The sequence below is a fragment of the Chamaea fasciata genome, unplaced genomic scaffold (assembly GCF_029207755.1).
Source record: "Chamaea fasciata isolate MVZ Bird 193981 ecotype frontalis unplaced genomic scaffold, bChaFas1.0.hap1 SCAF_16, whole genome shotgun sequence".
Lineage (NCBI taxonomy): Eukaryota > Metazoa > Chordata > Aves > Passeriformes > Sylviidae > Chamaea > Chamaea fasciata.
This window is the reverse complement of record NW_027094101.1, coordinates 5,894,699-5,922,486: the sequence shown is the minus strand read 5'-3', so window position 1 is coordinate 5,922,486 and position 27,788 is coordinate 5,894,699. Positions and strand designations below refer to the sequence as shown.

At 50.3% G+C, this 27,788-nt stretch overlaps 1 protein-coding gene across 1 annotated transcript; it reads left to right on the top strand.

Annotated features, from left to right (window-relative positions):
- Nucleotides 1-131: 131 nt before the first annotated feature.
- On the top strand, nucleotides 132-24,273 carry MICALL2 (MICAL like 2). Its single transcript, XM_066197996.1, has 17 exons — nucleotides 132-385; nucleotides 6,719-6,767; nucleotides 10,258-10,399; nucleotides 12,845-13,005; nucleotides 13,634-13,755; nucleotides 14,118-14,789; nucleotides 14,995-15,164; nucleotides 16,024-16,099; nucleotides 16,232-16,347; nucleotides 16,890-17,036; nucleotides 19,744-19,799; nucleotides 20,271-20,394; nucleotides 20,845-20,935; nucleotides 21,301-21,374; nucleotides 21,585-21,699; nucleotides 22,597-22,643; nucleotides 22,735-24,273. The coding sequence occupies exons 1-17, from the start codon at nucleotides 243-245 to the stop codon at nucleotides 22,818-22,820; spliced, it is 2,391 nt and encodes a 796-aa protein (XP_066054093.1). The 5' UTR covers nucleotides 132-242; the 3' UTR covers nucleotides 22,821-24,273.
- Nucleotides 24,274-27,788: the final 3,515 nt, after the last annotated feature.

Here is a 27,788-nt window from a genome sequence, read left to right as displayed (position 1 = left end):
TGCGGGCTCCCTTGGCGGCCCGGCCGCCGCCGCCGCCCGCTCCCCGGGCCGAGGCGGCCCCGCAGCCGCGCCTTCTCCGCCGCTTCTCCGCCCCTCGCCCGCCTCTTTCCCCGCCTCCCGCCGCCGGTCCGGCCGTCACCCGCCGGTTGCTCGGCCCGGGCTGGGCACGGCACGGCGCGGAGGGTCCCCGGCCCGGCCCGGCCCGGCCCCGGGGCGCGGCGCCCACCGGCTCCCCGCGGGCCATGGCGGCCATCCAGAACCTGCAGCTGTGGTGCCGGCAGCAGTGCGAGGGCTACCGCGATGTCAGCATCACCAACATGACCACCTCGTTCCGCGACGGCCTCGCCTTCTGCGCCATCCTGCACCGACACCGCCCCGACCTCATGTGAGTACCGTGCCCGGGCATCCAGGGCCGCGCCAGGGCTGCGGGCTCGGCGGGGCCGGGACCCCCGGCTGGCGGCCCGGGACCCTGGCTGGGCTGTGGCATCACTGTGGCCATCGAGCTGCGGACCTCGTGTCCGGCATCCTCACAGGACCCACTCTGGGCCGTGGCCGTGCCGCTGTCCATTGAGCTGTGGATGGGCTGTGGCCATCCCACCGTCCATCAAGCTGCAAACCCTGGGTTCTCCATCCACCCAAGAACCTCTCCAGGCTGTGGCCATCCCACCATCGATCAAGTTGTGGATGGGCTGTAGCCATTCTGCCATCCATCGAGCTGTGGACCCTGGTTTTCCATCTTCCTTGGGCTCTTGTCCTCCCTGTGGGCACATGACCAGCAGCATTCTGCTCACACCCACGCTGAGAATCTCCAAGAGAAAAGCTCCGCTCTCCCAGCCTACGTGCTGGATTTTTCCATACATTTTCCTTTTTCCCTTTTCTTCCCTCAGTAGCTGGATTATAAGTGCTCTAAATGCGTCCTTTCCATTGCAAAACAAGTTCAGGCACCGATCTTTGGGGCAGCATTTCCTTCTTTGCTGCTGTGTTTGCTCTGGCTGGGCTCTCCTCGCTCAGCCCAACAGCTGACAAGCTCAGCGCTCACAAGTCGCGAGGCAAGGACTATTTAAACAAAATGCAGTAAAAGGGCAGGGCCCCATAGCCACTGGATTCCTGCACATCCTTGTTTTTCCCATCTGGAGCTCTGTCTGTGGGAGGTTAAGTGCTTTCCATGCCTTGCTGGTGCCACTGGTGGTGCCCTCTGGGTTTTGAACTGTCCCTGCCCAAATGTTAACGTTTGGGAAGGTGAATGGCCAAAGGGTGTCATAGATCCTGCTTCATAGTTGGGGTTTTTTGAGTTTGATTTTTTTTTTTCTTCTGGGCTCTTTGAGATGGGAGGATTGATGGGGAGAAGATGAAGACAAGGGAGCACTGGAAAGCGTGCCCAGGAGTACTGATGTAAGCATTAGGTCTCTCCTAGTCAGATGTGCCCAGCTGGGTAAGGAACAGATTGGGTGGCCTGTACTGCAGTTTTCCTCCTGTCCTATGTATTCTCCCTTTTTCTTCATGCTCCGAGGACAGCCTACCACATGGGTTTGTGTGCAGACATCCCTCCTGCAGGTGTCTTGCTTCTGGTTGAACCCAAGAGAAGATCTCTTGTTTTCTCTCCTCTGTTGTCTTGAATCTTGACAGAAACTGCAGCAGGCTTGGGCAGTGGTGGGTTAGTTCAGGAACTCCAAGCACACTTTGTTGTCCCGGTGCTCAGGCAGTCACTGTGATGTTGCCATGTATGACTTCCTGACATGTTGTCATGTCCATGTGACTCCAAAGATTTCCTTTCCTTCCTTTGATTCACAGTCCCAGAAATACAAAACTCGGGGGCAGAAAGGTTGAGGTGTTCTTGTGGAGGGGCTGTGACTGCATCCTGCAGCTGGCCCATCCGGAGCACGGCTGTACACAGCAGCTCAGCGATCTGAGAGCTGCAGTAATCCTGTTGCCCAGTTTAGTGAGTTGTTTATAATCCTTGAACTGTGCAAAAAGGGTTGTGGATAGACATCTCTTAAATAAATTTTCCTCTGCTGAAGAGGGAAGATGTTCCTTGAGGCATCTCTCTGTTCCCATTCGTTTTCTTTTATGGTGGACATTCTGCCTGACTTTATTTGGGACATTGCAGAAGCTTTTTCTGATTCAGACCAGCTCAGCAAGGGCTGCCTGAAGTTAAAGTAAGAGAAGCCTTTATTTGTGACCTCCTCCATCAGTGTCAGTGCGGCATTATGGGAAAGCACGTGTTTCATGGGCTGGGCAAAGTCCTGCTGGAAGGAAATGGTGCTTTCTGGTGGTTGATGGCCAGGATTGCCAGGTGCCATGTGTCAGACCCTGGGGCAGATTCACCATGCATCCCTGAAAGCTTCTCTGAGAGTTCTTGGTGCGGGGTACAAGGGTGGTGAAGTGCAGCTGGGTGCACGTGTGACTGTGACTTCTGCTTCCCAGGAGTCCACCCTGGGCTCCTGTCCTTGCTTCTGCCACAGATCCTAGTTAAAGATCAAGGACACCAGACTGGAAGTAAAACTAGAAAGGGGTGTTGGGAGCACTTGGTGTGTTTGCAGCAGCTCTGCTGCATAGATCCCTTTCAGAGCATGATTCAGTCACAGCATCAGTTTTGCAACAGTGTTTTCTGTCTTGGTTTACACAAAATACATTCTTGGCCTCAGTTCAGGGGATTTCTCCTGCAGGAGCCTGAAAAATTACCAGGAAAACTTCAAGCTCAAAACATGGACATAAACATGGGCTTCTCCTGTGAAGTATGTGGCTCAGAGGACAAGCTGGTGTGGGTCTTTCCTTCCTTCCTGTTTTCTTGCTGGAAAACATATGGAAAAGACGATAACCTCTCAAACTTAGCTGGAGTTGGCTTGTGTGTTACCAGTGAACTGGGCAAGCTGTGTAAAATTAGAAATGCATTTCCCACTCACTTCCCACTCATGCAAGGATGCTCAAGGGGAGTGGAGATCCATGCTGAATTACCATGGAAATCCACTTCTTTTTTGTCCCAGACAAAGAGTGCTTCAGAGTCAGTCTCAGCTGGGCACACACGCTGTGTCAGGCAGGCTCCAGCCCATTTTCTGGGATGGTTGTAGAGCCTGGGGACATCTCTTGTCAGAGGAACACGAAGCCTCATGGCAGCGTGGTAGGAGGCTGAGGTCAGCAGCTGCCACTTGTGATGGTGAAGGTTGTGCAAGCTACAGCCACAACTTTCGTGGCCTTGTCCTGATAAATGAGTTAGAAGAGGCAGGGGAGCTGTGCATGCTCACTCAGATATTAATGCCAGATGTCAAGGAAAGGTTTTGATTAAGATCCTTCTCTCCATCCAGGATCTTGCTCTTTCCCAGACTGCAAGCTGGTGTTCTGGGAATAGGCTGGTGGTGAAATCCCCCTTGGCAGCTGAGCAGCAGCGGTGCTCTTTCCTCCAGCAGCATTTCCAGGTCATTGTCAGCTCAGCAGGGCAGGATTGAGGTCACACTGGCCCTGCTGGGGAATGGGTTGTCTGTAGGCTCTCTCCTCAGCAGAAGGTTGGGGTGAAGCAGAACTGCCTGCTTGCCTTGGTGGGTCTGTGGTTTGTGTGACAGGCGTAGGCAGGGGGAGGATGGCTCGGCGTTCATTTCTGTCACTTGCCAGCCAGAGCATGGCAGTGTGGAGTAGGCATTCCTGAAAGGAGCTTGAGCACATGGGGGAATTCCCAGCCTTGTCCCACCTCCCCAGCTTTGCATCTCCAGAAAGAACACTGCTGAAAGGTTCTGTTCCCAGCAGAGCATCCTGGATTTGAGCCCCCTGTTCAAGGAATGTGAGCTGGCAAAGGGTGCCTCACTCTTGTACAGTGATCCTTTTGACTGCACATCTTATTGTCTGTAGAGAAAATAGCACAAAAGTACCAAAAAGCAGAAACTTTTTTGGTGCCATCAAGGCTCTGGGGTTTTTTTTTTTCGCTCAGTCTGCTCCAAGGTCAAGTTTCCAATCAAGTTAGTGCCTGCAGCAGCAGAGATTCCTCCTGTGGAAGCACAAGTGCTTGCAGAGGACTGTGGCGTGTTTGTGAGTGCTGGGTCTGTGCAGCTGGAGCAGGGGGTGGTCACGGAGGTGTGTGGGCATGAGAAATGCTCAGCCACTTGTTTGCTAGGAGAAGGGTTTTTTTCAGAGCTAAAAACTTCTCCGCTATTCCTGTGCTAGTGAACTCCACTCTGGTTTGTTTCCAGCACTGGAGGCCTCTCTTGGGTCACATTTATATTTCTCACATTTTCCAATTAATTCAGTTGCCTGTGTTTTCTCAGTGGAGAACTCCTACTTCCCTGTTTGTATTACCTTTGCTGTCTTAGGATTACATTGGTCCAGAGAGCTTTGATATTCCAAGATAGGAGATGCACCAGCAAGATCAATTTCCAAAAGAAATATTAGATGTAAGCAGTTCACCTGACTAGCCAGGGAAAGAATGATGCTGAGAGGTCAGGAGACTCTTGCAATGACCAAATAACCTGGTTGTTTGCACTTTCTTTTGAGGAATAGAAGGGGATTTGAGACATTCATCATCAAAAGATTGGGGGTTTTAGGTCTCTGCTGCATGTCAGGGAGTGTACACACCACCACAGCAAACAGCATTGAGTGTGGCTGAAGGCCACTAACAGACAATAAATAGTAATTCCAGTGTCTTACATGTCAGAATGACCAAGGAAGCTGGAGCTCCTCTTTGTTCTTGCAGTGTTTTGCTGCATTTCCATGCTACAGAGACTACTTGGGAGCAGAACTGGGAGTGAGGCAAAGAGCTGAAATCACCTCCTTCAGCTGGATCTTAAAAAAAGCCGATTTTCTGGCCTGACTTAACCCAAGGATGGTTGTATCTATTGTTTCACTGAGACTTTTTCGGTGCATGATTATTTTTGTTGCTCTTTTTAATCCATTGTCTCAGGGAAGGGAAATCTTTGGGCAGGAGCAGGTTTTGAAGAAAAACCTCTGCAATTCCCTTTGATTTTGCACAGGAAGGAGTCTATGGTTTAGAGGTGGGATGTGCCTTGTCTTTACGTGCTCTTTGGGGGAGGTTAACCTCAGGGTCTTATCTGTCATTCTTTCCCTCCTTATCCCACATACCAACACCAGATGTGGGAAGCAGGGAGGAGGCATAGGCTGTGGCATGATGAGCAAGCCTGTTTAAGGTGCCTCTCTTATTTATGATGTAATGCTCCACTTTCTGTGCTGAGTAGATAAAGGACCTGGCTTGCTCCTTGCTGTTACAAGCAGTGGAAAAAGTTCCCCTGCTGCGATACAGATCATGTGTTTCTCTCATGAATAGGTTGCTGTGAGCCAGCTTTGCCCTGGCTCTCAGAGTTACTCTGGCTCATCCCAGAGGAGAGGGATGGGCTGAGAAGGTGGGTTCACACCGGCTGTAAAGGTGCTGCATACAAAAACTGCAGAGTTGGTGCTGTTTCCTGTTTACCAGTGAGAATTCCCTCTCAGGTATCAGCCTCTCGCTCAGCTCTGTGCCAGCAGACACAAGGATTGTAAGGTGAAACAGGGTTATCAGAAAGGAATTGACCCTGCCGACTTGCCTGGGCAGAAGGAAGCAGTGTTGAAAAGCAAGGCTGCCAGCCAGCAGCCAGTTTTGTATTCCCTGTTTAGCAAGTGCCAGTCAGTTTAAAACAAAGCTGATGATGGCTGTTTCCTAAGCAAGGCACACGCTCTGCTGTGGGTGAGGGAGCATGCTGTGTTGTGGCTCTACTTCCAAACTCTCCCCTGTGCTTTCAGCCCTGCCCCAGCACATCCCAGGTTCTGAGTTCCCAGCACAGTGCAGAGGGAGTGGGATCTGGGTTGGACCAGGGAGAGGGAAAGCAAATCTGGGGAGAGGTGAAGAGGGAAGTGATGTCTGGGGTCAGCAGAAAGGAGTTGTTGACTTTGGCTTGGATTTGTGAACAGTAATTGTCACTTCCTTTTCAGCTACTGGTTATGATCACAAATCCAAAGTTACAGCCCTAGGTAAAGCGGAATAAGATTTCTGCTGGCAACTTTGTTGTTATCAGATGCAGTGTGGTGTGGGCAGAGGTTTTCCCAGGCAGATCCCTGGTGCTGGTTTTGTGGAGTTCTGCCAGAGGAAAAAAGAGGATTTGAAGCCAGAACTCACGTGCTGCTGGACCCAGGAGCTTCTGAGATCAGAGGATATGGGTGTGCTGGAGAAGCGTGTGATACGTGCAGTGTGTGAGGGATCCATGAGAGACCTGCTTGGAGCTGAGCTCTTTCTGTGGGGAGACGGCTTTCAAGGCAGGAGAAGAAGATGGATGTGATTGGAATGTACTTTTGGGAAGAGAGTGTTAATACCTGGCCAGCAGGTTGTTTTTGAGATGGGAGAAAAGCAAGGCTTTTCTGGGGGCCGAGAAACCACCCCATGAATTCGAGATTGCTCCTGTCTGTCTCAGCAGAACCCCTCAGTCTGCCTGGGATGTTTTTGCAGCAACAAAAAAAATGTCCTGTCCACAGGCAGCTGTGGGAGTCAGCCCTGCAAAGGTAGATGTGCCAAAATTGTCTTGTGCTTCCTGTGGGCAGATGCTGTGCCTGCTGCACATCTCTGTGCTGGGTACAGCAGGTCTGTGACTCTTGGGTGGGGTCTGCCACATTGCCCTCTCCGGAGCTGTCCAAGGGTGAGATGGGCTCTGTCCCCTGAGCCAGTGAGGCTCCGAGAGGTTTGAGAGCTGTAAGTGGAGCAGCTCACTCTCCATCACCAACCTGAGATTTTTCTCTTTCTGTATTTCAGAAACTTTGACTCCCTCAGAAAAGAAAATGTGTATGAGAACAACAAGCTGGTAAGTGACTTTTAATGTTTACTTTTGGTCTAGTCCATGACCTGGCACTTTGCTCACGTGATTTAGCAACAGAAACCCTGCAGACACAGTGTGCCCATTGCGCTGTGTTCCAATCCTTTGCCTTATCCTGCACCTTCCAGCCTTCTTTGAACAGCAGTGTCCAGCCTGGCTGGGTGCTTGGAAGCATCTTCAAACTGTGCATACTTCTTAGCTGGCCACACAGTGATGCCTGTCCCAGTGTGTCCTGTGGCAGCAGGAGCTCAGGGAGAGGTGGTAGACCTCAAAACATGGACATGTTGAGTATGTGATGCTCCTGAGGGTTAGAGCAGGAGCTGGGAAGAAGCTGGTGTGAGAGGGGAAGCACAGGGAGTATCCTCCCACTTCTGCTCCTTCCTGGTGCAGGGGATCAAGATGGATACATCCTAAAACCTGATGCTGCCTGGACACTTCAGCCTAGTATTGAAGTTTCTCATGTTCTTTCCACAAAGAAAATAGGAGCTAGGCAGTCCAACCCCCTCCTGCACTGGATTCTAGCATGGTCTTAGTGATCCAAGGAAGGATTTTCCTCTCCCTCTCTCTGTCACAAAAGGAGAGGCAGCGAATTATAACACTTCTCTTCCCTTGGCATTGCTCCTCACAGTTTCATGGCTGCTTGACAGGAGCTTGGGATATGAACGAGCCATGGCAGCTTACCCTTGTCTGGGCTGGAGGAGTGACACACTCTCAGGCAGTGAGCTGGCTGAAGTGCTTCTTGCCTCTGGAAGAGCTAAACCTGTCCCCCCATGGCTCCTTGGCTTCTGCTGCCCTTCATCCCTGGCCGTGTCAGCAGCTCCCATGACAGACCCTCTGTGCCCAGGCTGGGGCTGCAGCCTGTGAGCAGTCAGTGACACTCTGGGGTTCAGCCTGTGTGTTCCTCTCCTCCAGGGGAGATTCAGACCATGAGTTTTGCCCTGGAGGTTTGGTATTTGGCAGGAGTTGGGCCATGGGAGCGTATCTTGGCTGAAGTGCTGAGGATCCCTGAGTGCTGCTCCTTGTCCAGCTGGGCTGATGGTGTCTGCTTGTGTCTGGGAAATGAGCTCTGCGAGCTGCCTCCGCTGCTTTTATTAATGAAAAGCTTCTTTGTGCTTCTCATAAAGAGTTGCTCCCCTCCTTTGTTGCAGTCTGTGTGTCGCCTCCTCCCCCTTTCTTAGTTTCTTTTATGTCCTTTGTTCTGCTCTCTCTCTCTTACTCCACCTGCTGTGGGATGACTTGTCCGTGTTGTCCTTTCGCTGCTGGTGTCCTGCTGCCTTGGCTGTGCTGTCTGTGGGATTGACCCTCCACCTCTCTGTGCTCCTGGGCTGGCCTCCTCCTTGGGCTGCTCTCCATCCTAGCTCCTGCACTTCCTTGTTCTGGCTGTCCTCGGGATACAAGTGGGCCTGATTTCTCCCAGCGTTATTCCTCTGCTATTGTCCAGACCCATCTTGATGCCTTACTCGTCAGAGGCTTCTTTTCAAGGGCTGTATTGTGCATGCAAAACAGCCTTGTTTGAACTGCAATTTGTTATATAAGGTCATCTGTCAAGGAAGAATGTGTCACTTCTCAAGTGCCACGAGACCAACCCCAAACCCTAGAAAAATTTCAGTTGGTGGCATTTTTTTGCTAGAGATTTCAAAATTATATCAAGAGGAGGACATTTTCTAGAGGCCTTGAATGGTGGTGTGGTGTAGCAGGTAGAGCCTGTGCCAGAGGGAACCTGTGCCAGGCCAGCTCAGGTGGCCTCGAGCATATCACTTTCCCATTTTGCCTGGCCATGGCAGCAGTGGCACTTCCTTCCCCTGGAAAGCCCTTGGAGCTGCATTGATGAAAAACATGATCCAAAACCAACATGCTGGTGCTTTAAAGGCCAGCTTAGGCAGGCAGGTGGAGGACAAGTGTGACTGGATCCTGTTAGGTGGTGATCCTGTTGTGTCTCCAGGCAAGAGCAGTTCCCAGGAACACGAGGATGCTGCAGGCACAGGGGACACCATGTCCTAATGCTGCTCTCTGCATTGCTCACCTGGCTCTGGCCAAACCAGGGGGGTGCACAGAGCATCCTCCTCCTCACACGTGTTCTGTGCCCCAGTGTCACCCGTGGCACATTGTGGCAGGAGGTGTCATGACCTGGGTTCCCACTAAACCTCCCACCAGGAATGTCCAGCAAGAAAACTCGACTGGTCAGACCAGTTGTGCAGCCAGTGCCGTGGGGAACACTGCAAAGAATGTATTAAGTACCAGTTTACAAGACAGGAAAGTGCCAGACTGGGCTGGCAGCTGGGATGACACAGCCAGTGGTAACTGGCTGAAAGCATTTTTAATGTCAGCTCTGTTACATTTTTACTGGGATACCCAATGGAAAAAAATGGTAATTATCTCGCTGAAAAATAGTGGCTGTTTGTTTCTTCTAAGCAGGAATGGTTGGCTTGTACACCAACACTGTGTGTGTCCATGCCAGAGGTCAGATGCAGAGGAGTTTAATGTATTCAAGGGTTTTTTTTTTTTTGTAACCCTTTCACTGTGGACTTTAGCAGTAGCCTTCCTTGTGCCTCTGGTCCTGCAAGTGCTGTTTCCCTTTGCTGTATTGGCATTTCAACAGGGATGCTCCAAAGGGGGAGAAAAAGGATTTTTTTTTCCTACAAGTTGAGAAGGAACAAGGCTGGAAAAGGTCCTTAGTAAAAGCCCTAAACTGAGCTGAGCAAGGGTGAAGTTTGGATGTTGCAATTTTTTTTGTATTCTATTAAAGGCTTTTGTTCAGAGGCAAGAGAAAATAGATTTTGCCTCCATTACCTGCAGTTTCAAAGCGGAGGACACCACAAAGAGGAATATTCACCCCAAATACACATTAGGCAGCCTGGAAACAGTTAAATTGGAAGGGAGCTATCAGGAATTCTTCTGCATTACCCCTCTTTTCCCCCTTTCTGCTCTGGGAGAGCAGGGTCCCTCCTGCAGCCCAAGATTTCCCGTTTTCAGCTGGAGAAGAGCAGGCAGTAGGAGGCAGAAAGCTTTAACATTTGCAGAGCAGTCAGAGATGAAAGCTGCCTGTGAGCACCTAGCAGCCCACTGTTAATTGGGGAGCGCTCCAGGTTGGGCTGGGAGCCTGGAATCGAGTCTGCCAGCCTGGACTGACACATCTCCTTCTGCCAGGCCTGGCTCTCTGCAGCTGTGCACTCACACACACAGGCAGGCTGGAGGAAGAGCAAGGGAAGCCCAGGTGAGTTACTGTGCAGTGAGCTATGGCCAGCTTGCCAGGCCAGATTTTTGGCTCCTTGCCTGGATTTCTCAAGGCAGTGGCTGGAAGCCATGACTCCGTTGGTTCCTATGATGTAGGAGTTAAACTGGTGCAGCTGTTCCCCAGTAGAGTTATTATTGGAGTGGAGCTGTTTGCAGTGCACTTTCTTACTTCTGATGAGGAGCAGCTCTGCTGCCTGGTGTGGACAAGACCTCTCTATTTTATTTTTTCTTTCCCCTTCTCCAGGCATTTCGAGTGGCAGAGGAGGAGTTGGGGATTCCAGCCTTGCTGGATGCAGAGGATATGGTTGCTCTGAAGGTCCCAGACCGGCTGAGCATCCTCACCTATGTTTCCCAGTATTATAACTACTTCCATGGACGGTCTCCTAGTAAGTACCATATTTCCTGCAGGGGTGGGAAGGTTCAAGGCTTTATTTCATGCTTTCCCTTGCCTCCTGAAAAGCTTGGAAAAGCAAAATGGACTGCACAGAGGCCTTTTAGGTACCAGAACTGTTTCACTGAGGGGATCTGAACCCTTTGCACACCAGCCTACAGTTGCATCACTGCTTTTGTAAAGGTACAAGTCCATGTCTTGTCTTTGAAACTACTGCCTTAAAATTTAAAATGCAGTCTAAAATTTCTTATGGTCCAGCCAGAGAGGAGCACTGAAGGTTCCTCTCCATGGTCCCCACCTCAGCTTTCCATTCCCGAGCACCTCCACCCCTGTTCCAGTCCTTGCCACGCCTGAGGGCTGGTGAAAACACAGAATAGAACAAGGCTGAGCTTGTCTGTGAGGCTGTGCCAATGTGACAGCATCAGTGGTAGGGCTTGTACAGCACAGCAGCACTGATAGAAGGAGGGAAAAGAAAATTATCACCCTAACTGACATAATTGTGATGGAAATTCTGTCAAACATAAAACAGGCCACAGAGCTGCCAAGGCATTATATTCACATACTGGAGAGTTTAGCTGGGCTCACAGGAGCATTATTGTAGTCTTGGTTTATATTTGGCTTTAAGCTCACACAAAATGAAGTAAAATGATAAACCAATTTTACAGGTTCCTCCAGAGGAAACTTTAGAAAGTGGGACATGAATGACTTAACTGGTTAAGGTGAATCTAAATGGAGAGATATGTATTGAAAATGTCCTACATGTTGGAAAGAAAGCACAATTCACTCAGAGCTGCCTTTAATGTTTAAACTCTTCCTACTTCTCCACCTCTTTACACATTTAGGCATGCTTTTGCTCTCCCTCCACAACTTCTTCCCTCCCCTTCTTCATTTTTTATTTCTTGTTTTAAAACTGTTCTGATTGAAATCAAACAAATTCCATCATGTTTGTTCCAAGTGGTGAGAAACTGGGTCAGGTTGGGGTCTTTGCCCCCTCCCCCCTGCATCTTGTCTACCGCGTCATCAAGCACAGCACATTTTTATACTCTCTAGTGTCCCACAAAACACTTGGGTTGCATTCCTGTTGCTGGGGTGAATGTGAATGTCTGAAAATGAGCCCAGCCTGGAATGTGCCCTCTGACACCAAGCAGGATCATGGAATCACAGTCGTGCCCTTCAGATGGGTTCCAGCAGGACCATGAAATAAGCAGGACACAGGAGGACAGGGAGGGTGAGCAGACAGTGTTTTAGTGAGATCACGCTTCTGTGGACGAGTAGAGTTGAAGCCACCCATCTTTGTGCTGGGCTTTGGGAATTCAGTAAATGGCATAAGTGGGAGGTGAGGGGGCAGTCTGCGCCTCAACTGTTTGCTGGGCCAGCTGTCCCCTGCTCCCTGCACTAGGAGCCCTGGGTGTTTATTTGGAGAGTTGGCTTTCTTGAGGGCAGACTGCTGGGAACTGGGCTCCCTCTCTGCTCCCTGCCCTTTCTGTGTTTACTGAGCAGGGTATAATCTCTTTTCAGATGAGTGACCATTTAAGTGTCACTTGGAAAGTGAAGCTGTGACTCAAATATCCCACAAGGAACACAAGAGACATCTCATTCAGAACGGGAAGTGGTGCAAGAATAACATCCCTGTGAGACACTTGGGGTTTGTGTCTGTAAAAACTTTGCACAAAGCCTTATTTCCCAGGGAAGTTTCCCTGCACTTCTCAGGGCGCAGGGCACCAATCCCTGCTTGACTGAAGTGTGTTGGAGATGCTCTTTTCTCCACTTGTAGTGAATTTTGAGGGGCTCTGTTTCATCTGCAAAGAAAAGAGAACTGGGCATTTTCAGGCTGCTTGTGATAAGTCCTGGTTTCCACATCAGCACCCCTATGGCACCTCCAGGTCTTTGCAGAATTACCCATTTTTAGTGGTCATTTCCACATTCAACAAGGCTGTTTGCTCTGTGGGAGTCTCAGCTGGGATGTGGGGTGGACACTTGCAGCAGTGGATGTTCAGGCTGTGTAGGAAGTCTGGAGCACAGCAGCTTGAATGAAGCAAACCCTCTGTGCTTCAGCTCCTTAGCCATTACACCTCTGACTGTTCCAGCGGGGCCTGTTTCAGTCAGGATCAATTCCAGCCAAACCCTGGGCTGGAATTGAAAATCCAAGGTCTTATTCTCTCCATCAATGGATGGTGATTTGCATTTCTTCACTTCTCCATTTCTCTTCATGAAATTCCCTGAGAAGAGAAAAATCAGCAGTTTCAGAATGTTGTTCAAATTCACTTGTTGCCTCTCGCCCCTCAGTCCAGTACAGAACTCTCATGAAGGAAGTCTGTGTCTCCTTGTGTGCTTTCCATGTTACCCATCAGGCACCTCTGGATATTCTTACTTTGTAAATTATTCCTAAACCTTTGAGTTTTCCTTATGTCTCCTTAAAAAAATTCTTCCATTCTTCCAGTTGGAGGCATGGCTGGAATCAAGCGTCCTTCCTCTGAATCTCCAGAGCAGCATCCTGGGAAGAAAACTACCCCAGAGCCTCCTAAGCCAGTGCCAGCAAAACTGCCTGCTGCCCACCCACCAGCCAGAGCTAAGCCAAAGGAAACCTCCCCAGTTACCACGGTAAGAAATGTGGGTTTGGGTGTTCTTTGTTCCTTAAATCTGTTCAGTGGGATATACAGTACTGGGCTGGTTCAAGGCTCCTGGTGGTGAGGACTTAGTCTTTAAATTTTCTGTTCACTCTGAGTGATTTAATCTGATTTAATCTAATCTGAGGTCTGATTCTGGCATAGATTGAGGTGGGAGTCACTTGAAAACCATCAGTCAGCCTGGATACACCGTGAACAGGACACTGGTGTCTTGGGACATGGATATGCTGTTCTTAGATATTGGGGATGGAGATTTTGACAGGATGTAGTATTATTTTTGCTGGAAAACATTGATCCAATTATTAGATGCGGTTTCAAAGCAGAGTAGGGATGAAAACAGAGTAGAAGCCCTTTCCCAGCTAATTAAAATCAGAGACCTTTGCCTATAGGCAGACAGGGCACCCTGGTCCTCTGACTTTGTGGGAATATATTCCCCATAGTCTGTCCTTCCTTCTGTGACAAAGGGATTAGAGGGAGAGGGGATTTCCTAGATGTCACTTCTCTGTCCTGGCTGTGCATGCCAAACACTCACCTCCTTGGGTGATTGGTAGCTGTATCCAGAGCCATGGTCTTGTCTGCTCACCCATTGCTTCTCCCCACAGAAAAGGGTCCTGGCAGAGAGTGGGAATGTCCCCAGCAGCTGCTGTGGGGTCTGTGGGAAGCATGTGCACCTGGTGCAACGCTACTTGGTCGATGGGAAGCTCTATCACAGGAACTGCTTCAGGTACAGCAGCTCTTCAGAGCAGGGGCACAGCCCTGGGGGTCTCAGAGGGCCAGCCTGGTTCCTTTGGGACTGGAGACAGTGGTGTGGCAAATTTTTTTCAGAGTGGAGGAAACTTGGGCTTGCTCTTGACCTGTGTGTAAGGGAAACTGTCTCCACAGGTCTCTTTTCATCTACACCTTTCCTGCTTCAGGCTGTGCTGTCAACAGCTCTTGTTCTGGTGCCTGAAAAATGTGCACACAGGGTCTGCTCACTGCCAGTGTGGTGCCTTCACCCTCCTGTGGATGGTGGAGTCGTGCCTGCACTCCCAGCTGTGAGTCTCCCAGCACTCTGGAGGATGTTTCCTGAGACTTTTGTATCCACAGGTGCAGGCAGTGTTGGAACTTGCTTCTTCCTGGAAACTACAAAGCTGGGCCTGAGCCCGGTACATTCATCTGTACCAGCCACCAGCAGCCAGACAATGTCCAAATCTCTGGTCTCCACAGTATTGGGCAAAAACCTGACAGTACCCCAGCCCCTACTGCTGCCAGGGCATTCCAGAAAGCAGCAGAACCCAAGAAACCAGAGCAGGTGTTGAAGAAACCCAGCCAGGAAGGCCTCACTATTTCAACCAAGCCATCTGTTTCATCTTCTGGAAGCTCTGGCTTCAAAAGTGTAAATACTCCGTGGTCCTCCTCAGCTGTAAATAAATCAGATGACTGCAAAGGTGCCTCTTTGGGGAGTAAAGCAGATCCCCATGAAGGCCCCCCATCGAAGCCTCCTTGGACATCCTCCACAGCAAAAACACAGCAAGCCCGAGAAAATTTTTTTCGGTCTTTGGAGTCTTCCAGCAATAAATCTTCTGACACTCAGAAACAAGTCCAGTCTCCTCATGGCCCTGATAAAACTGCCCCTGCCAGAAGCACTGCTGAGGTCAGTCGGGTGAATGCTGGGAAGGATCAGGCACGTAACCATATTATACAGGCTCTGTCTGCATCAAGCACTTCTCCAAACAGGCCAGGAGGACTCACTTCCACCAGCTCCTCAGCACCTAGCAGGTAAGCACTTTCTCTTTGCCTTTTTACTGCCAAAGTATTCCTTGGGATAACTTGGAGAAGCGCCTGCATCTTTCTTTGCTTTGTTCTGGCTGCTCTTGTGGCTCAATTTTGAAGGCATGTAGGGGCACATACAAATCATTGGAACAAAGGCAAATAAAAAGGTCCATCCTTTCAAAAAAACTCACTAAGTTGTTCTTTTTTGCAGCGGCAAGTTTTCTCCCACCACTTCTCAGAGTTCAGCTCCAAAAACACAGTCCAGCAAAACGGGGTACACGGCACCAAAGCAGGAAAAGGTTACAGACCCTGTGCCCAAGAGGCAGGCTGCCAGCAAACCTGTTGACTCTTTGCACAAGCCAGAGTCAAAAGGCATCAAAGGTGAGGAGGAACGATTCACACAGTTCTGCCTGGACACAGCACTCCAACTTTATGCCTTCCTCTTGGACCAGTACAGCACAAGTGTCCATGACTCCTGTCCTTTGTGTCTGTGCCACCACGTAAGGGTGTTCTGACCTCCATTTATCCCTTGCAATTGCTCCCTCTAGCATGGTGAGTTCTACTACTCTGAGGATCTCCAGGTATTTGAAGTTGCACTTGCTGTCATCAAACACTGGGATCATGGTGGCTTTCAAAGGCTTAGATTTTCCCAGATGGGAGACCTTGCCAGAACTTTGGGATGACTTTTTGGTTGCAGTTGCAGGTTTCCCAGTCTCCTTGTCTGTTTTGAACCAAGCTTCCATCATGGTGACTTAGCAGTGGGCCAGGGGATGATATTCTGGGGTTCCCAGTGTCTCAGGCACTTTCAGGTGGCTGGTATTTTTTTGGGCCAGAAGAAGTGTCTGTTTGCAGTTTGCTGTGACTTTGTGGGGCTTTTTGTCTCTCCCTCTTCCTGCCCCAGCCTTTGATCTCTGAGATCTGTGCTGTTTTTTGTTGTAGGCTGTTGAATGTGCCTGTTCATGTACTCTGTGGCTGAATTTCTGTAACTGTAGGTTTTAAAGCATTTGATCTGCAAGGGACAAAATGCCACTGAGATGACTTACTACCTATTGTATCTGAATCTGTTCATGTTAAACTTGTTGAGCTGGTGCTGGTTTGCTACAATAACATCATAGTACCTGCCCCAGTGCATGGCTTATCTCCTAGGATTCTCCTGAGACTCAAATCTGGCTTGTTTCTTTTTATTGGATGTTTTTGTTCTTGTTTATTTTTATTTGCCTTGCTATGTTCTTTTCTTTAGGAAGCACGAATCTTGCTGACAACAAGTCTGAGAGCCCAGAAGGGTGGAGATCTCGATTGAGGCCTGTAGCCAACAAGTGAGTGTCTATGGAGCTGGTGGGTTTCCATGAGAGGTGTGACCATCCCAGCTGGAGATCCACACCAGGATGTCCAGAACTTTTCCTGTGGACCATTCTGCAAGAGGGATTCTTTGTTTTTTTTCTTTGCAGGGACCAAGATGGGTCTAAGAAACCTACTGATAACTCCCAGGTGGGAACAGGGAGCCCAGCACACAAGGAACCAAAGCCAAGCCCATTAGTTGTTCCACCAGCAAAGCAGGATTCTGGTATGAAGGATAAAAGCTTTGCCTTCATTTTGCTTATCAGGAAGGGGACAGGCATTGGTACTGCAAGGCCCATGTGAGGAATGTGTTGGTGGAGGCTGTGCCTTGCTTTCAGGGGTGTTTGCTCTCTGCACCTTCTTTAGCCTTGTGGTGCCTTTATTTTGTGCCTTTATTTTGTGCCTCCCATCCCTCCCCAAGGAAAGGGACTCAGTCTCCACAGGGTTCCCTTCTTCTGCAAGACAGGCAGCAAGATTTCACTTACACTCTCTTGCATGGTTGTGTAATGTTGAGAAATCTTAGTGATGGTTCCCAACTGTTTATTCGCCTCCCAAATGTTTATTCTCCACTTACTCTGGCCTTGTAATGAGCGTTTTTTCCCTGTTTACTTTGGGCTTATGCCCTTCATTATCATCAAGAGAGGAGGACTAGGACTAGAAATGGAGTTTGGTAGTGGTGAGTGCCAGAGACATAGGGCAATAAAGGGGTTTTTATGAGATGAGGGTTGAAATTTCTTACCCAAAACCTGTCTGTGCTTCTTAATCCAGCTTCATCTGCCACCACGAAGAAGTTGTTGATTCCCAGTTCAGATCTTATCAGGAGCTGTCAGAATTCAAAGCAAGACTGGAAAGATCCTGAAGGGTCTGCCAAGAAGGAGAAAGATGGCAACCAGTTGAAAACAAGCACTGCTACATGTAAGATCTCTTCTGCCTACTAAAGTCACTCTCAGGGAACAGCCTGAGTGGTCAGTATGGGATACGTGTCCCAGAGTTTTCTGTGGCTAACCCTGTGGCTGCTGTCATGGGGGCAGAATCTGTGTAATTAATTTTTATTAGCCAGCTTGGCTTAAGCAGGAAGCAGTAAGGCCAGAGAATTCAGTGGGAAAGGAAGAAATTGAAATAGGAATTTTTCAAGGTCACTGCCCTGTCATTCTTTAGACTTGGTGCTATGAAGAGGACCATCTCCTAATCTGGGGAACTGGAATCTAGTTGATATCTCTGTTCCTCTTCAGTTGAGTGGCTTCAGGAAATAAAAGGAATGCAGGGATCTGTCACCCAGAGACTCACAGGAGCAGGAGCCAAGGCTGCTGTTTCTTTGATTTTCAGATGTCCTGACTAGTTTGTCCCTACTCTTTATTCAGTTTCTTACTCCTGTTTGTTCAGCCACAGCTTTACTGTGCACCTCTCCTCCCATGCCCAGTTATCCTTGCTCTGACATATCCCACGGCAATGCTAAGGAAATTTTCTGGAACTAACCTGATGCTTGCTGCTGTCCTGTTTGCTCAGCTTCTTTGTCTCCCCTTTCCTTACCCCATCTTGCTGTGTCTTACCTGTCTGGAGTAGAAGATTCCCACAGCAGGGCTCAGTTCTGCCTCAGTGTTTCTTTTGGAGCAAACAGGGCGGGTCCCGATGGCTCAATGGCCTCGTGCTTTATTTTTTGTCAGCTGGTTCCAGCATTTCCCTTAGCCAGCACCTTTGACAGCTACCAAATATTCAATCTCCAGTTGTTTAGTCATTTTAAAAAGTTTGCTGTGCCTCCTTTGCCGGCATTTTCCCAAAACTTTCCACCTCCTCTTTCCTCAGACTCAGCCCCAGGGCTCAGCATTAGTCTCTCCCAGGAAGTGAGCTGTTAAGATAAGGGAGGCTGGGTTTGTATCTGTCTTTCTAAAGGTTAATGATTGCCATGGGGGAGGACTATGGGAAATTTTCCTGGCAGTCTCTCCCCATTTTCCCCACCTGAAAGGCTGCTTTCTGCTGCTGTCACTGGGCAGGCTGTGGGTTAGGGACAGAGCTGTTGCTACTCTGTGTAGATTGAAGATATTTACCTCAGCACTCAGAGAGAGCTGTGAACAGTCAGCTGCTGTTCCTGCCCTCAGTCCTGGGGTTGTGTTGAGCTGGGGATTGTGAGCATTTCTATAGATCATTCATTTTCTTTGGTGGTAAGGTGGTGTTTTCTGTTGAAAAAGGAAACTCCAGGGTTTTCCTGCCAACTGTCCTACTTCCACCTTGCTGGCAAGCAGCCAACCCATCCTGTGTCTGTCAAGCCACAACCTGAGGGTATCAGGGGATATCAGATCCTGAGCTGGTCACAGGGTGTCATTTTACTGGCTCTTCCCCTCCAAGTGACCACAGTCTTCTCCCCATCAGTGGTGCAGCTTTCTGCCTTGGTTGGAGGTGCTGCAGAGGCCACTTGGAAGGAGCCTGGAGAAGCAGGACTGAACTGGGAGAGGGAAGTGTTGTTTAGGCAGACAGCTGGAGGCAGGAAAAATCCCTCTTTAAGAGGGACTTTAATAATCTTTAAGAGAAGTGTGAACTGCAGGCAGTGCAGAGGCAGCAAACCAGCAACACCCAGAGGGAAGAGATCCCTGCTGGGGGCCAGCAGTGCAGGAACAGCAAAGCCACATCCAGCATCTTCTCCTTTTGCACTCTTCCTAGAAAGCACAGTAGAGCAAGGCCTGGGCAACTGTAGAGCTGTCCTTGAGCTCTTCCTCAATCTCCAGAGACTCTCAGGAGGCTCCCGCAGTCAGTCTGTCCTGTCTTTCTCCTTGTGTGTGCTGAGCCTGCATCGCTGCTGCCTTTGTTACAGCCCTGCTCTTTTGATAGTAGAGTTTTCCTTCCTTATCACATCATCCGCTCACGCCTCTGTTCTCTCTCTGTGGTAATTATCCAGCCCAGCCCCTCGGGTATCCAAATACCTCACACTCTTCTGTAGTTATCCTTGCAGCACAGTTGGGTAGAGGAAGCTGAGGCACAGTGGAACAAATACACATTGCTTAAGGATTGATTTTAATAGGTGTCCAGGGCCTAAATAATGCTGTGTAGTGGGGCCTAAGGGACTTCTCACCTAGGAAGTGTTTTGTGGGAGGAATTGAACCTTAGTTTCCTGAGATCTACACTGAGGTCCCCTAGACCATCTTTGTTTCATCAGTATTTACTGATACTCCTTTGTAAAAGAGCACCAGAGGGACATTTTTAGTATGTCTTGGTATTTCCTGTGACAGTAACCCAGACTTTCTGTGCTATCCTTTGGAAGCTTAATAAGGAATGGGTTTTGCCACAACAAATATCTTTGGGTTTTAACAAGATAGTGAATGAACAAGGAAGTCAGTATTCTTCCAATGAGTGGAAGTTCCAAAGTCACACCTGAATTAGGTGACTGTCTATACCCTGGGCTTGAAAGCAGCAACCTGTGACCTCAGTGACCAGGCACAAGGAGTATATCAGGCTGTGAGGATATGTCTCTTTCTTTGGTCAGGCATGTGGATGCATGTGTACCATCTGTGACCTCTGTTGGGTAGCTGGCACCTGTTGTGCTCTGGTGGTGTAGGCACTGTCCCACACCATAAAATTATTTAAAGGTTGTTGTGACATTCTTTGTTTGATTTTTTTTTCTCCCTTCTAGATAAACAGCCTGTTCCAAAAAGCAAAGACAAGCTTCAAGTGGTGTCGCCAACCAAGGTATGGCTGGAAACTAGGTGTAAGGGGAGCAGGCTAGGGTTGTTGAATATCCTTCTGGAGTTCTTGTCCAGATATATCTAAGTTTGTCTTATTGGGAGGGTTTATTTGGATACCCAGGGAAAGGGTGAAAGGCTCTGGGGCTGAGACAAGGTGGAGAAGCTGCTGGTTATCTTCCATGCAGGGAGAAAATCTGAACTGGAGTGAAACAAAGCCAAACAAAACTGTGGTAGACATTGCATTCCCCACAGATGGAGGGAGAGTGTCTGCAGAGTGACAAGTGTGGGTGAAGTTACCACTGACAGCAGATGTGTCACAGCCTTGCAGTGGCATCGCTCTGCTGTGAGCAGCCAGCTCTGCTGACCTGCCCTCCCAGGCTGTGGTTCCTTATGCCCTTGTCCATCTCTGTTGTGACCTCAGCAGGCAGTCTGAGGGTTGCTCAGCTATATTTGGTCCTGTATTTTTTTCCCCTAGCTGCACCCAGACTACCTCCCTGAGGAGAAAATCCAGGAGAAGGTTCATGACATCGAGAAGCAGCTGGACGAGCTGGAATTGAAAGGAGTGGATCTGGAGAAGCAGCTGCGTGCCTGTGAGGGAGGTAAAGGAGACCTGGTGCCAGCTCTGCTCTGGTGGGGAGGTGTGGGGCTCATGTCCTACCCCTGGGCGCTCCTTGCTCCATTTTTAGGACCTCAGGCTGCATGTGACACACCAGGTTGCCAGAGGTTCCTGGTATACAAAGATAAAGCCCGGGGAATTTTGAACCTTCTCCGGCTGTTTTGTAACATAATTTCTGAGCAAGGTCTGTGTTAATTTGGCTGAGGATCAGGGAGTTTTTGGGAGTCCTGTAGCAGAGTGTCCATAAGCAGCTTCCTTGAATCCACAGGGAGTGACCTGCATCCCTTGTGCCCAGGAGCTCCAAAGATCACCTGTTTTCACTGGAGGTTGCCTGGGCTCACATAAGTCATGCTAGGCTCTCCCTGAAGAGATTGTGTGTTTGAGCCAGGGGAGCTGAACTGATGCAGCTTCTTGCCCTTTGCCTCCCCTTTAGATGAGTCCGAGGATGCCCTTATGGTGGATTGGTTCAAACTGATCCATGAGAAACAGCTGCTGCTCAGACAGGAATCGGAGCTGATGTACAAGTGAGTACAACCAGAAATTCACCTGTCTGCTTGTGCACTTCCTGTGAGCAGTGAAGGAGAGGGAGTGTGGCAGCCCAACAAAATGATGTGCCAGTGTTGGTGAGGATGAGAAGGGTTGAGGGTGTCTCTGGGAGAGCTGTCAGCATCATGGTGTATTAGCTGGTGGGCCTTTGAGCACTCAGGGTCTGTGAAGAGCTTATGAAGAGGGAAACTTCAGAAATGTGATGGAGGAAGATTTCCCCTGACCTACCAGCCCCTACTCAGGTGCTGGGCAACACAGAGATGAGGCTTTAGCATGACAGGAGAAGGATCCAACCCTGGGCCATGGCAGGGCAGTAACTCATCACTTCTGTCATTCCTTCCAGGATGAAGCAACAGAACCTGGAGGAGCAGCAGTGGAATATTGAGATGGAGCTGCGAAGCCTCATCAACAAACCAGGTAAGGACTGGCCCCACTGGGAGTGCTGCTGACCCCAGGAGCCTCCACTCTGTGTGCCAGCCCTGGGATGTCCTTCAGATCTGAGGGCACTGCCAGGGACTGCAGTGTGGGGATAGAAGAATTAGCCTTGCTGGAGCAGGGTGCAGGCAGGAGGCACAGTGGGGAGGCAATGCCTGTAGCTGTGAGATGGGCTTCCCTTGTCTTGTGCAGAGGAACTGAAGACTCCCAGGGAAAAGGAGAAAGAGAAGGAGCTGCTGGAGTCGTACCTCAACACCGTCAATGATCGCAATAATATTGTGGATTGCCTGGATGAGGACAGACTCAGGTGAGGGTGCTCAGATCGTGGGAAATGAGCCAACACTGCTGTATTTCCACTGCTGCCCAGGCTGTAGGGGTGGATGAGTGGCTGTAGTCCAGAATTCTGCTCCATGGGAAGTGTGTGGTCACCTATCATCAACCATCTCGTCCTAAATGCTGCTGTCTCTGTGTCCTTGGCAGCTGATGGAAAGAGATCAGGACCACAGCCCTGTTCTCTCTCAAGCTAAAGCTGCTGTGAGAACAGGGCTGTGAAAATGTGGAATGCGGGGGAAGAGAGGGAGAGGCTGGAGATGGGGAGGCTGGAGGCAGTATGGGAGATACAGGAGGAATCTGGGAACATGAAGTCAGGAATGTGCTCGTCTGCTGCAGCAAGTGAAAGAACAACTGTAGCCAAGAATTGGATCCTTCCCAAAGGAAGACTGCTGTGTCAAGTAGCTGGATTTGTGCCTCCTGATGCTGAGAACAGCTTCCATTTCTTGACGTCAGAGCACCACCTCCTGCTTGTGGATTCTGGTACTGCCCAGGACAAGGTGGTGATAGCAGTGTGCTTGTCCCTGATGGCCGTGAGCATTTCTGTAGCACCCCGGGCTACTGTGTCTCAGCTTCATTCATCTCCTCGGGTGTGGTGGTGTCTCACCAGTCCATGAACTCAGATGATTCATCAGCCAGCTGGGAAAATGTCTGGAAATCCCCACACAGGCCCTTGCTTTCAAGAGAACCAGATGGAATTTGCTAATGTCTAAGACTGTAGCTGTTGGTTTTTTTTTTCCCTGCAGCCTTCTCAGGGTATGCTATGGAGGTTGGTAATTTCTTACTGGGGAATAAGAGCAGTATTTGCATGAGCTTTGGTATCTACCAGCTTGTGATGAACACAGTTTTCTAATACCATGCTGTTCCCTTACAGAGAGAAAGAGGAAGACCAGATGTTGGCAGACATGATACAGAGGTTGGGTAAGGGCCCTTTCTCCTCTTACAGAGCAGCACTGGGGCCCACTGGGGCTGTGGCTCTTAACCTGCTCTGTGTCTGCTCCCTCTCCTGCAGATGGATCTCTTGAGAGCCAGGAGCCAGAGAGGAAGAAGAACAAATTCCGCTTGTCCAACATATGGAAGCAGAAAAAACAAGAGTAAAGCTCAGGAGCTTGATGTTCCTTTTCCCAGTGGCCCAGAGAGACCCATCAAAGGTGTGGTCCTTCCTCACTGCTGCTTTCTTGGAGCTGTGGAGGACTGTGAGAGGCCCCAAGAGGCCCATCATAGGTGTGGTCCTTCCTGCTTTACTGGAGCTCCTGGGCGGTGAGAGGCTCCTCTGCTCCCTGACATGGAGACTGCAGGTTTGCTGACCAGAGGGACTGTGCGAACCCCTCTGGCCCTGGTATGGGGCCCAAGCACATGGACTTCTAAGACTTTTCCTTCTTTGGCTTTGGGTCAGAGTTGGTTCAGCCTTGTTGGCAGCTCAGGAGGGGCAGAGCTCAGTACAGAATGCAGGAGCACAGCCCTGCATGGCACCCCACAGTGTCCCATAGCTGTCACCAGGGCTACACCCAGACTGCACTGGGCTGTGGAAGGGCCATTGTCCCTCCTTTCCTCCCTCTCTGCTTATGCTGTGTCTCTTTGGCCAGGATCAGAGATGCAGAGAGGGAGATGCTACAGGGCAAGAGGGGTTGATGGTTTCCCTCTTATCACACCAGTACAAACTGGAGGCTCCATGTCTGGGGGAAGCAGAGAGCAGAACCACCTCTGTGTCTGTGGCGTGGTATGTTCTCAACCCACAGCAGTTTCAGCAATAGTGATTTGTCTCCAGACCTCTTTTGGAAGTTGCTGTCGGCTGATTTCTCAAAGCCATGAGAGGCTGCTCACTGCTTCATTCCCTCTGTGGGGGAGATTTGTAGCCTCCTTATTTTTCTGACTGCTCAGTGGAGCAGCGTTCTCGTTGTCTGTGGCCTATCCTGATGAAAATGAACAGAACTATTAGTTTAATAACCTGGTGCTAACTGGGAGCACAAGGGAATTCATGGGTTTGCCTCACCCCTGAGTCTTTTGCATGGGACCAGTATTTCAGTTCCTGAGCTCCACCCCTGGACAGCCAGTGCCCTCAAGGGGTGTTGTGGCTTACCTTGGGGAGACCAGGAGTGTAGGAGCAGGTTCTGGGCTGTTGCAGGGAGCCTTTCCACTCTTCCCCCAGTCCAGCGTCTGCCCTGGGTGCACCCTCTCTTCCCAGTCAGCCTGGGGAGCAGGGATGGAGACAGTCACGGAAAGATCAGATTAATTCGTGTTGCCTCTGGTCTGTGCGGATCTCCTCCCTCCGCGCCAGATACTCGAGGTTTCTGCGGGTGCCGTTGCCCAGCAGGAGCAGGATTTTGCTGGAGGAGGTTTGTTCCCGCTGTGCCGGCGGCAGAGCAGAGGCGATGCGTCCCTTTCCCACGAGGTGGCAGTGGGACTCTCCGGCCCGGGCAGGGATGTGCTCGGGGTGGGACCCAGTGCCCGAGGGGCTCCTGGAGCCCACAGGGGGCACCATGTATGTGCAAGTGATGGGATACCCCGGACCTGCATATGCTTTTGCACAATAAAGAATTACTGGAGCATATCTCAGCATCCCAGAGTGATTTGGAGTTACTGGGGATGTGACTGTCCCGGTCACTGTGAGCACTGATAGTCCCTGTCTGGAGCTTGGTGTACCTGTGATGGAGCAATCCTTGCCCAGAGCCTGCAGGGCAGCTGCACGTGCTGGAGGAGCAGTGGCACCAAAGGTTTTTTCACTGGTTTTGTTTAGGTGTCAAACTCATCCCTGCTCTCAGGTAAATGCAATTCCCCCCCTTGCTGCTTTAGCATCACGGACCTTCCAAAGCCTGTGGGGTCCCAGCCTGGCCAGCAGATGTGGGAGAGACAAGAGGCAGAGCTTGTTCTGCCAGAGCTGAACGGCGGCATTGGTGACCCGAGTGGCAGAACCATGGTGTCACCGGGGAGAAGGCTGATGGAGGCTCTGCCACCACTCTGCTCCTGTTGGCCTGTGCTCACCCAGAGGGAAAGACAAACTGTTTTGTGGGGACATGCTGACCACTGGGGCTGGCACACTGTGCATTGCCATCCTGGCCTGCTTGTCAGGAAGCTCTTTCTTTCCTGGGGCTGTGTGTAAGCATGGGGGGAGGGAGGAGGGCTCCTCTTCCAGACCTGGGAAGTAGCAGCAAATCCCCAGAACTAAACCTGCCTTTGTGGGCTGCCAGCTGAGGGGAAGGGAGCTGAAACCATCTCTGCTGAAGGAGAGAAATACCTTTCCTGATGAGCTATCCCAGGCTGTCCTTATTGCTGGGCTTTCATCTTTTCAGGCTCTGAGTCTCCAGTCTCAAGTTTAGTCTGCGTGGATTTGGAGGATGGTGGCAGCATCATCCAAACTCATCCAATCCTTCCCTCTCCAGCCTTCACCCACCTTGAAAACAGGCAGGAAATGGACCTCTGCAGAAATGTGATAACAAAGAGCTTAAACAACAACCCCAGGGCCCTGTGGTGGCAATGGTTGGACCTGCTGTAAAGTTTGCTTTTGTGAGAAGGCCAGGCTTCTGCCAGACGGCAGGCAGGGGTATACCTGCTAGCTACATGCTCCAAGAATAGGTTTTCAAGGGAAAACTGCTCATTCTCCCATCTGGAGTCTGTTTGGGATGGTAGCCATGGTCTAGGGGATATGAGGTTCACTTGGAAATGCTGTGTAGGTTTAGGTTTAAGTGGTCTCTAGGTAGAAAAGCACTGAGAGTGGGAGGGGAGACAGAACGCAGCCTGCCTCACTGTGCTGCTGGTGTGAGGGTGACTGCAAGACTAACCTCAGTTATTTCTACACCAAATATGGAGGGTATATACATCCAAACACATCCTGCTCAGCGTCCCAAACGCTTGTCTGTATCGATGGAATGCTGTCTGGCTGTGGCCAGGGTACACCAAAACCCAGCTCAGTACAGCCTGTCCCACAGCTCCTGCACACCTGACAAATGCTGATGGTGACCATGAGGCTTGTTCCTCCTTCCTCTGCCTTGAATTTGGGACTCATAGGATTTGCAATTCCACCATTCTCCTAATCCCATGCTTGAAACAAGCCCTAGAAGAACTAAGCTGTTGGCTAAGGTGGAGAAAGGGAATGGCTTTTCTCCAGCTGGCCGCTTTTAGCTGAGCTGATTCCCCTGCCTGACCCCTGTTTGCTCTCCTGGCACAAGCAGCTTTGCTCATCCCATGGAAGTGCTCCAGAAGGCAAAGCAAGAGGATTTGGCCCTCGGACTGAGCAGGAAGGGAGGTGTTGGGAAACCAGCTCTCGACTGCCTCTCCTCAGTGGTCACTCCTGAGTAATTGGGCAATCCAGGCACACTCCGAATGGGTTATTCGAATAACCGAATAGGAATCAAATTCCTCTCCTTTCTCCATGAGAAAGGGCTGTTTGTGCTCTGCTCCAGCCCCACCAGACGCCGAGCCCTGAGGTCAGGCTGGCAGGGGGTTGACAGATACATTGCTGTGTGCATGTGGGTGTCTGCATTTCGGTGATGACTGAGAGCTTAATTACTCTTCTAGGTCAGCTGCTCCACTTCTAAAATGGTTTTAAGGGGGCTGAGCTTCCTGCTCATTTCCTGGATGGCCTCCAGTCGAGTTCATGGCCTCACCAGCTCCTGGATACCTGGAGTGCCACCGCTGCTTTCTTTGTAGCTGAAGAGAAATGTGGGGACTGCACCCCTGAGCCTCTGCCATTTAGGAAGCTCTTGGGGATCCGTCTGCAGGTTTGGGGTGATGGGGAAGCTGCTGCTGGCTCAGTCACTTCCAGACTTGCAGATGAAGCTGTGATTAGGCTGTGTATGTGTGTGTGTGTCTCTCTCTCTTCTGCTGTTTCCTTTAATTACAATCTCCGAGGTAATTTCTGACGCATCATTAACAGTTCTGAGTAAACAAGGGGAATTCTCCAAATTATTTGCCATGAGCACAAAGGGAAATCGACTTTCATCTTCTCCCTCTTCATCCAAGTAAGAAGCTGATCTGCAGTGAGCATGGGGAAGAAGAGAGTGTTGTGGCTGCCCTCTGATGCTTTGAGTCGATTTGAGACAGAGCAGCAACACATCCAGCTTTTCCAGCTGACTGAGGCCAGTTCGGCCCACAGCTTTTTGTCCCCACTGCTGAGCAAAGTGGCTAGAACTTGTCACCATTGCAATTGTACATGAAAAGTGCTTCCTGCCCATGAGAGCTTTGGGTGCTGCCTTTGAGTGTTCACCTCTTGTTTCCAGCTGGATGAATTGGAACACTAACTGCTTGGGAGATAGGACAGTCCAAAAACATCCTCGAGGCTTTGTCTCACCTTGCAAGGTAAAACCCTGGTCGTGGCTGTTGGGTTTCAGGGTAATACCTGAGACCAGCGTGGGTTTAATGAGGGAAAGAAGGAGCACTGACATGGAGAGACTGCAGGGTTGGGAAGGGAAGGAAGGAGTGCTGACACAGAAGAACTTGGAGCCTGGGAAACTAGGTCTGGTCCAAAGCAAGAACTCACAGGGATGCTGGTGTGACCTGTGAGAGCCACAAATACACCTGGCAGCCGGAGGAGGAGGAGGAGGAGGCTGGAGAGTTCTGCTTACCTGGGAGTCCATGGGAGAGCATCCCAACCTAGTGCAGGGCTCAAGGGGAAGGGGCCTCACTCGAGGGGTGTCTCATGGAGCTCAGAGGAGGCAGTGCCTCTGTTGGAGCATCCCTACTTCTGCCCTGCTCTGACAGCCCCTTCACCCACGCTCCAGCACGGTGGCAAAGCATCTGCAGCAGCAGCCGAGGGAGCGAAGATTATTTATATTCATGCTGCAGCTCTGCCAGCCGTGACTCTGTTATCTGCCATGCATGAATATTATTTGAATACGGAGTTTGTCGTGACTATTCTTCCGCGTGAAACGAGGGATTTGCTGTGGGATGGGAGCCCTCCCTCTGGCTGTCAGTCAGGAGGGGTTTCCTTTTCCTGTCTCGTTGGAAGCCGCGTCCCCAGCAAGGTGAGACAGTGGACACTTTTTCTCTTGTTAATATCCATGTCTAATCTCCTCTCAGAGGGGCCCTTTGTCCTAGACTGTAGCCAAGATGAGTAATTCAGGGATAGAT

Bases quoted from the DNA above. Each gene is read 5' to 3' on its own strand.
- MICALL2 (XM_066197996.1), top strand. From the start codon at position 243: ATGGCGGCCATCCAGAACCTGCAGCTGTGGTGCCGGCAGCAGTGCGAG. The intron at 16,348-16,889 runs GTATGAAGGATA...TTCTTAATCCAG, and splicing joins ACCAGCAAAGCAGGATTCTG to CTTCATCTGCCACCACGAAG. The intron at 19,800-20,270 runs GTATGGCTGGAA...TTTTTCCCCTAG, and splicing joins AAGTGGTGTCGCCAACCAAG to CTGCACCCAGACTACCTCCC.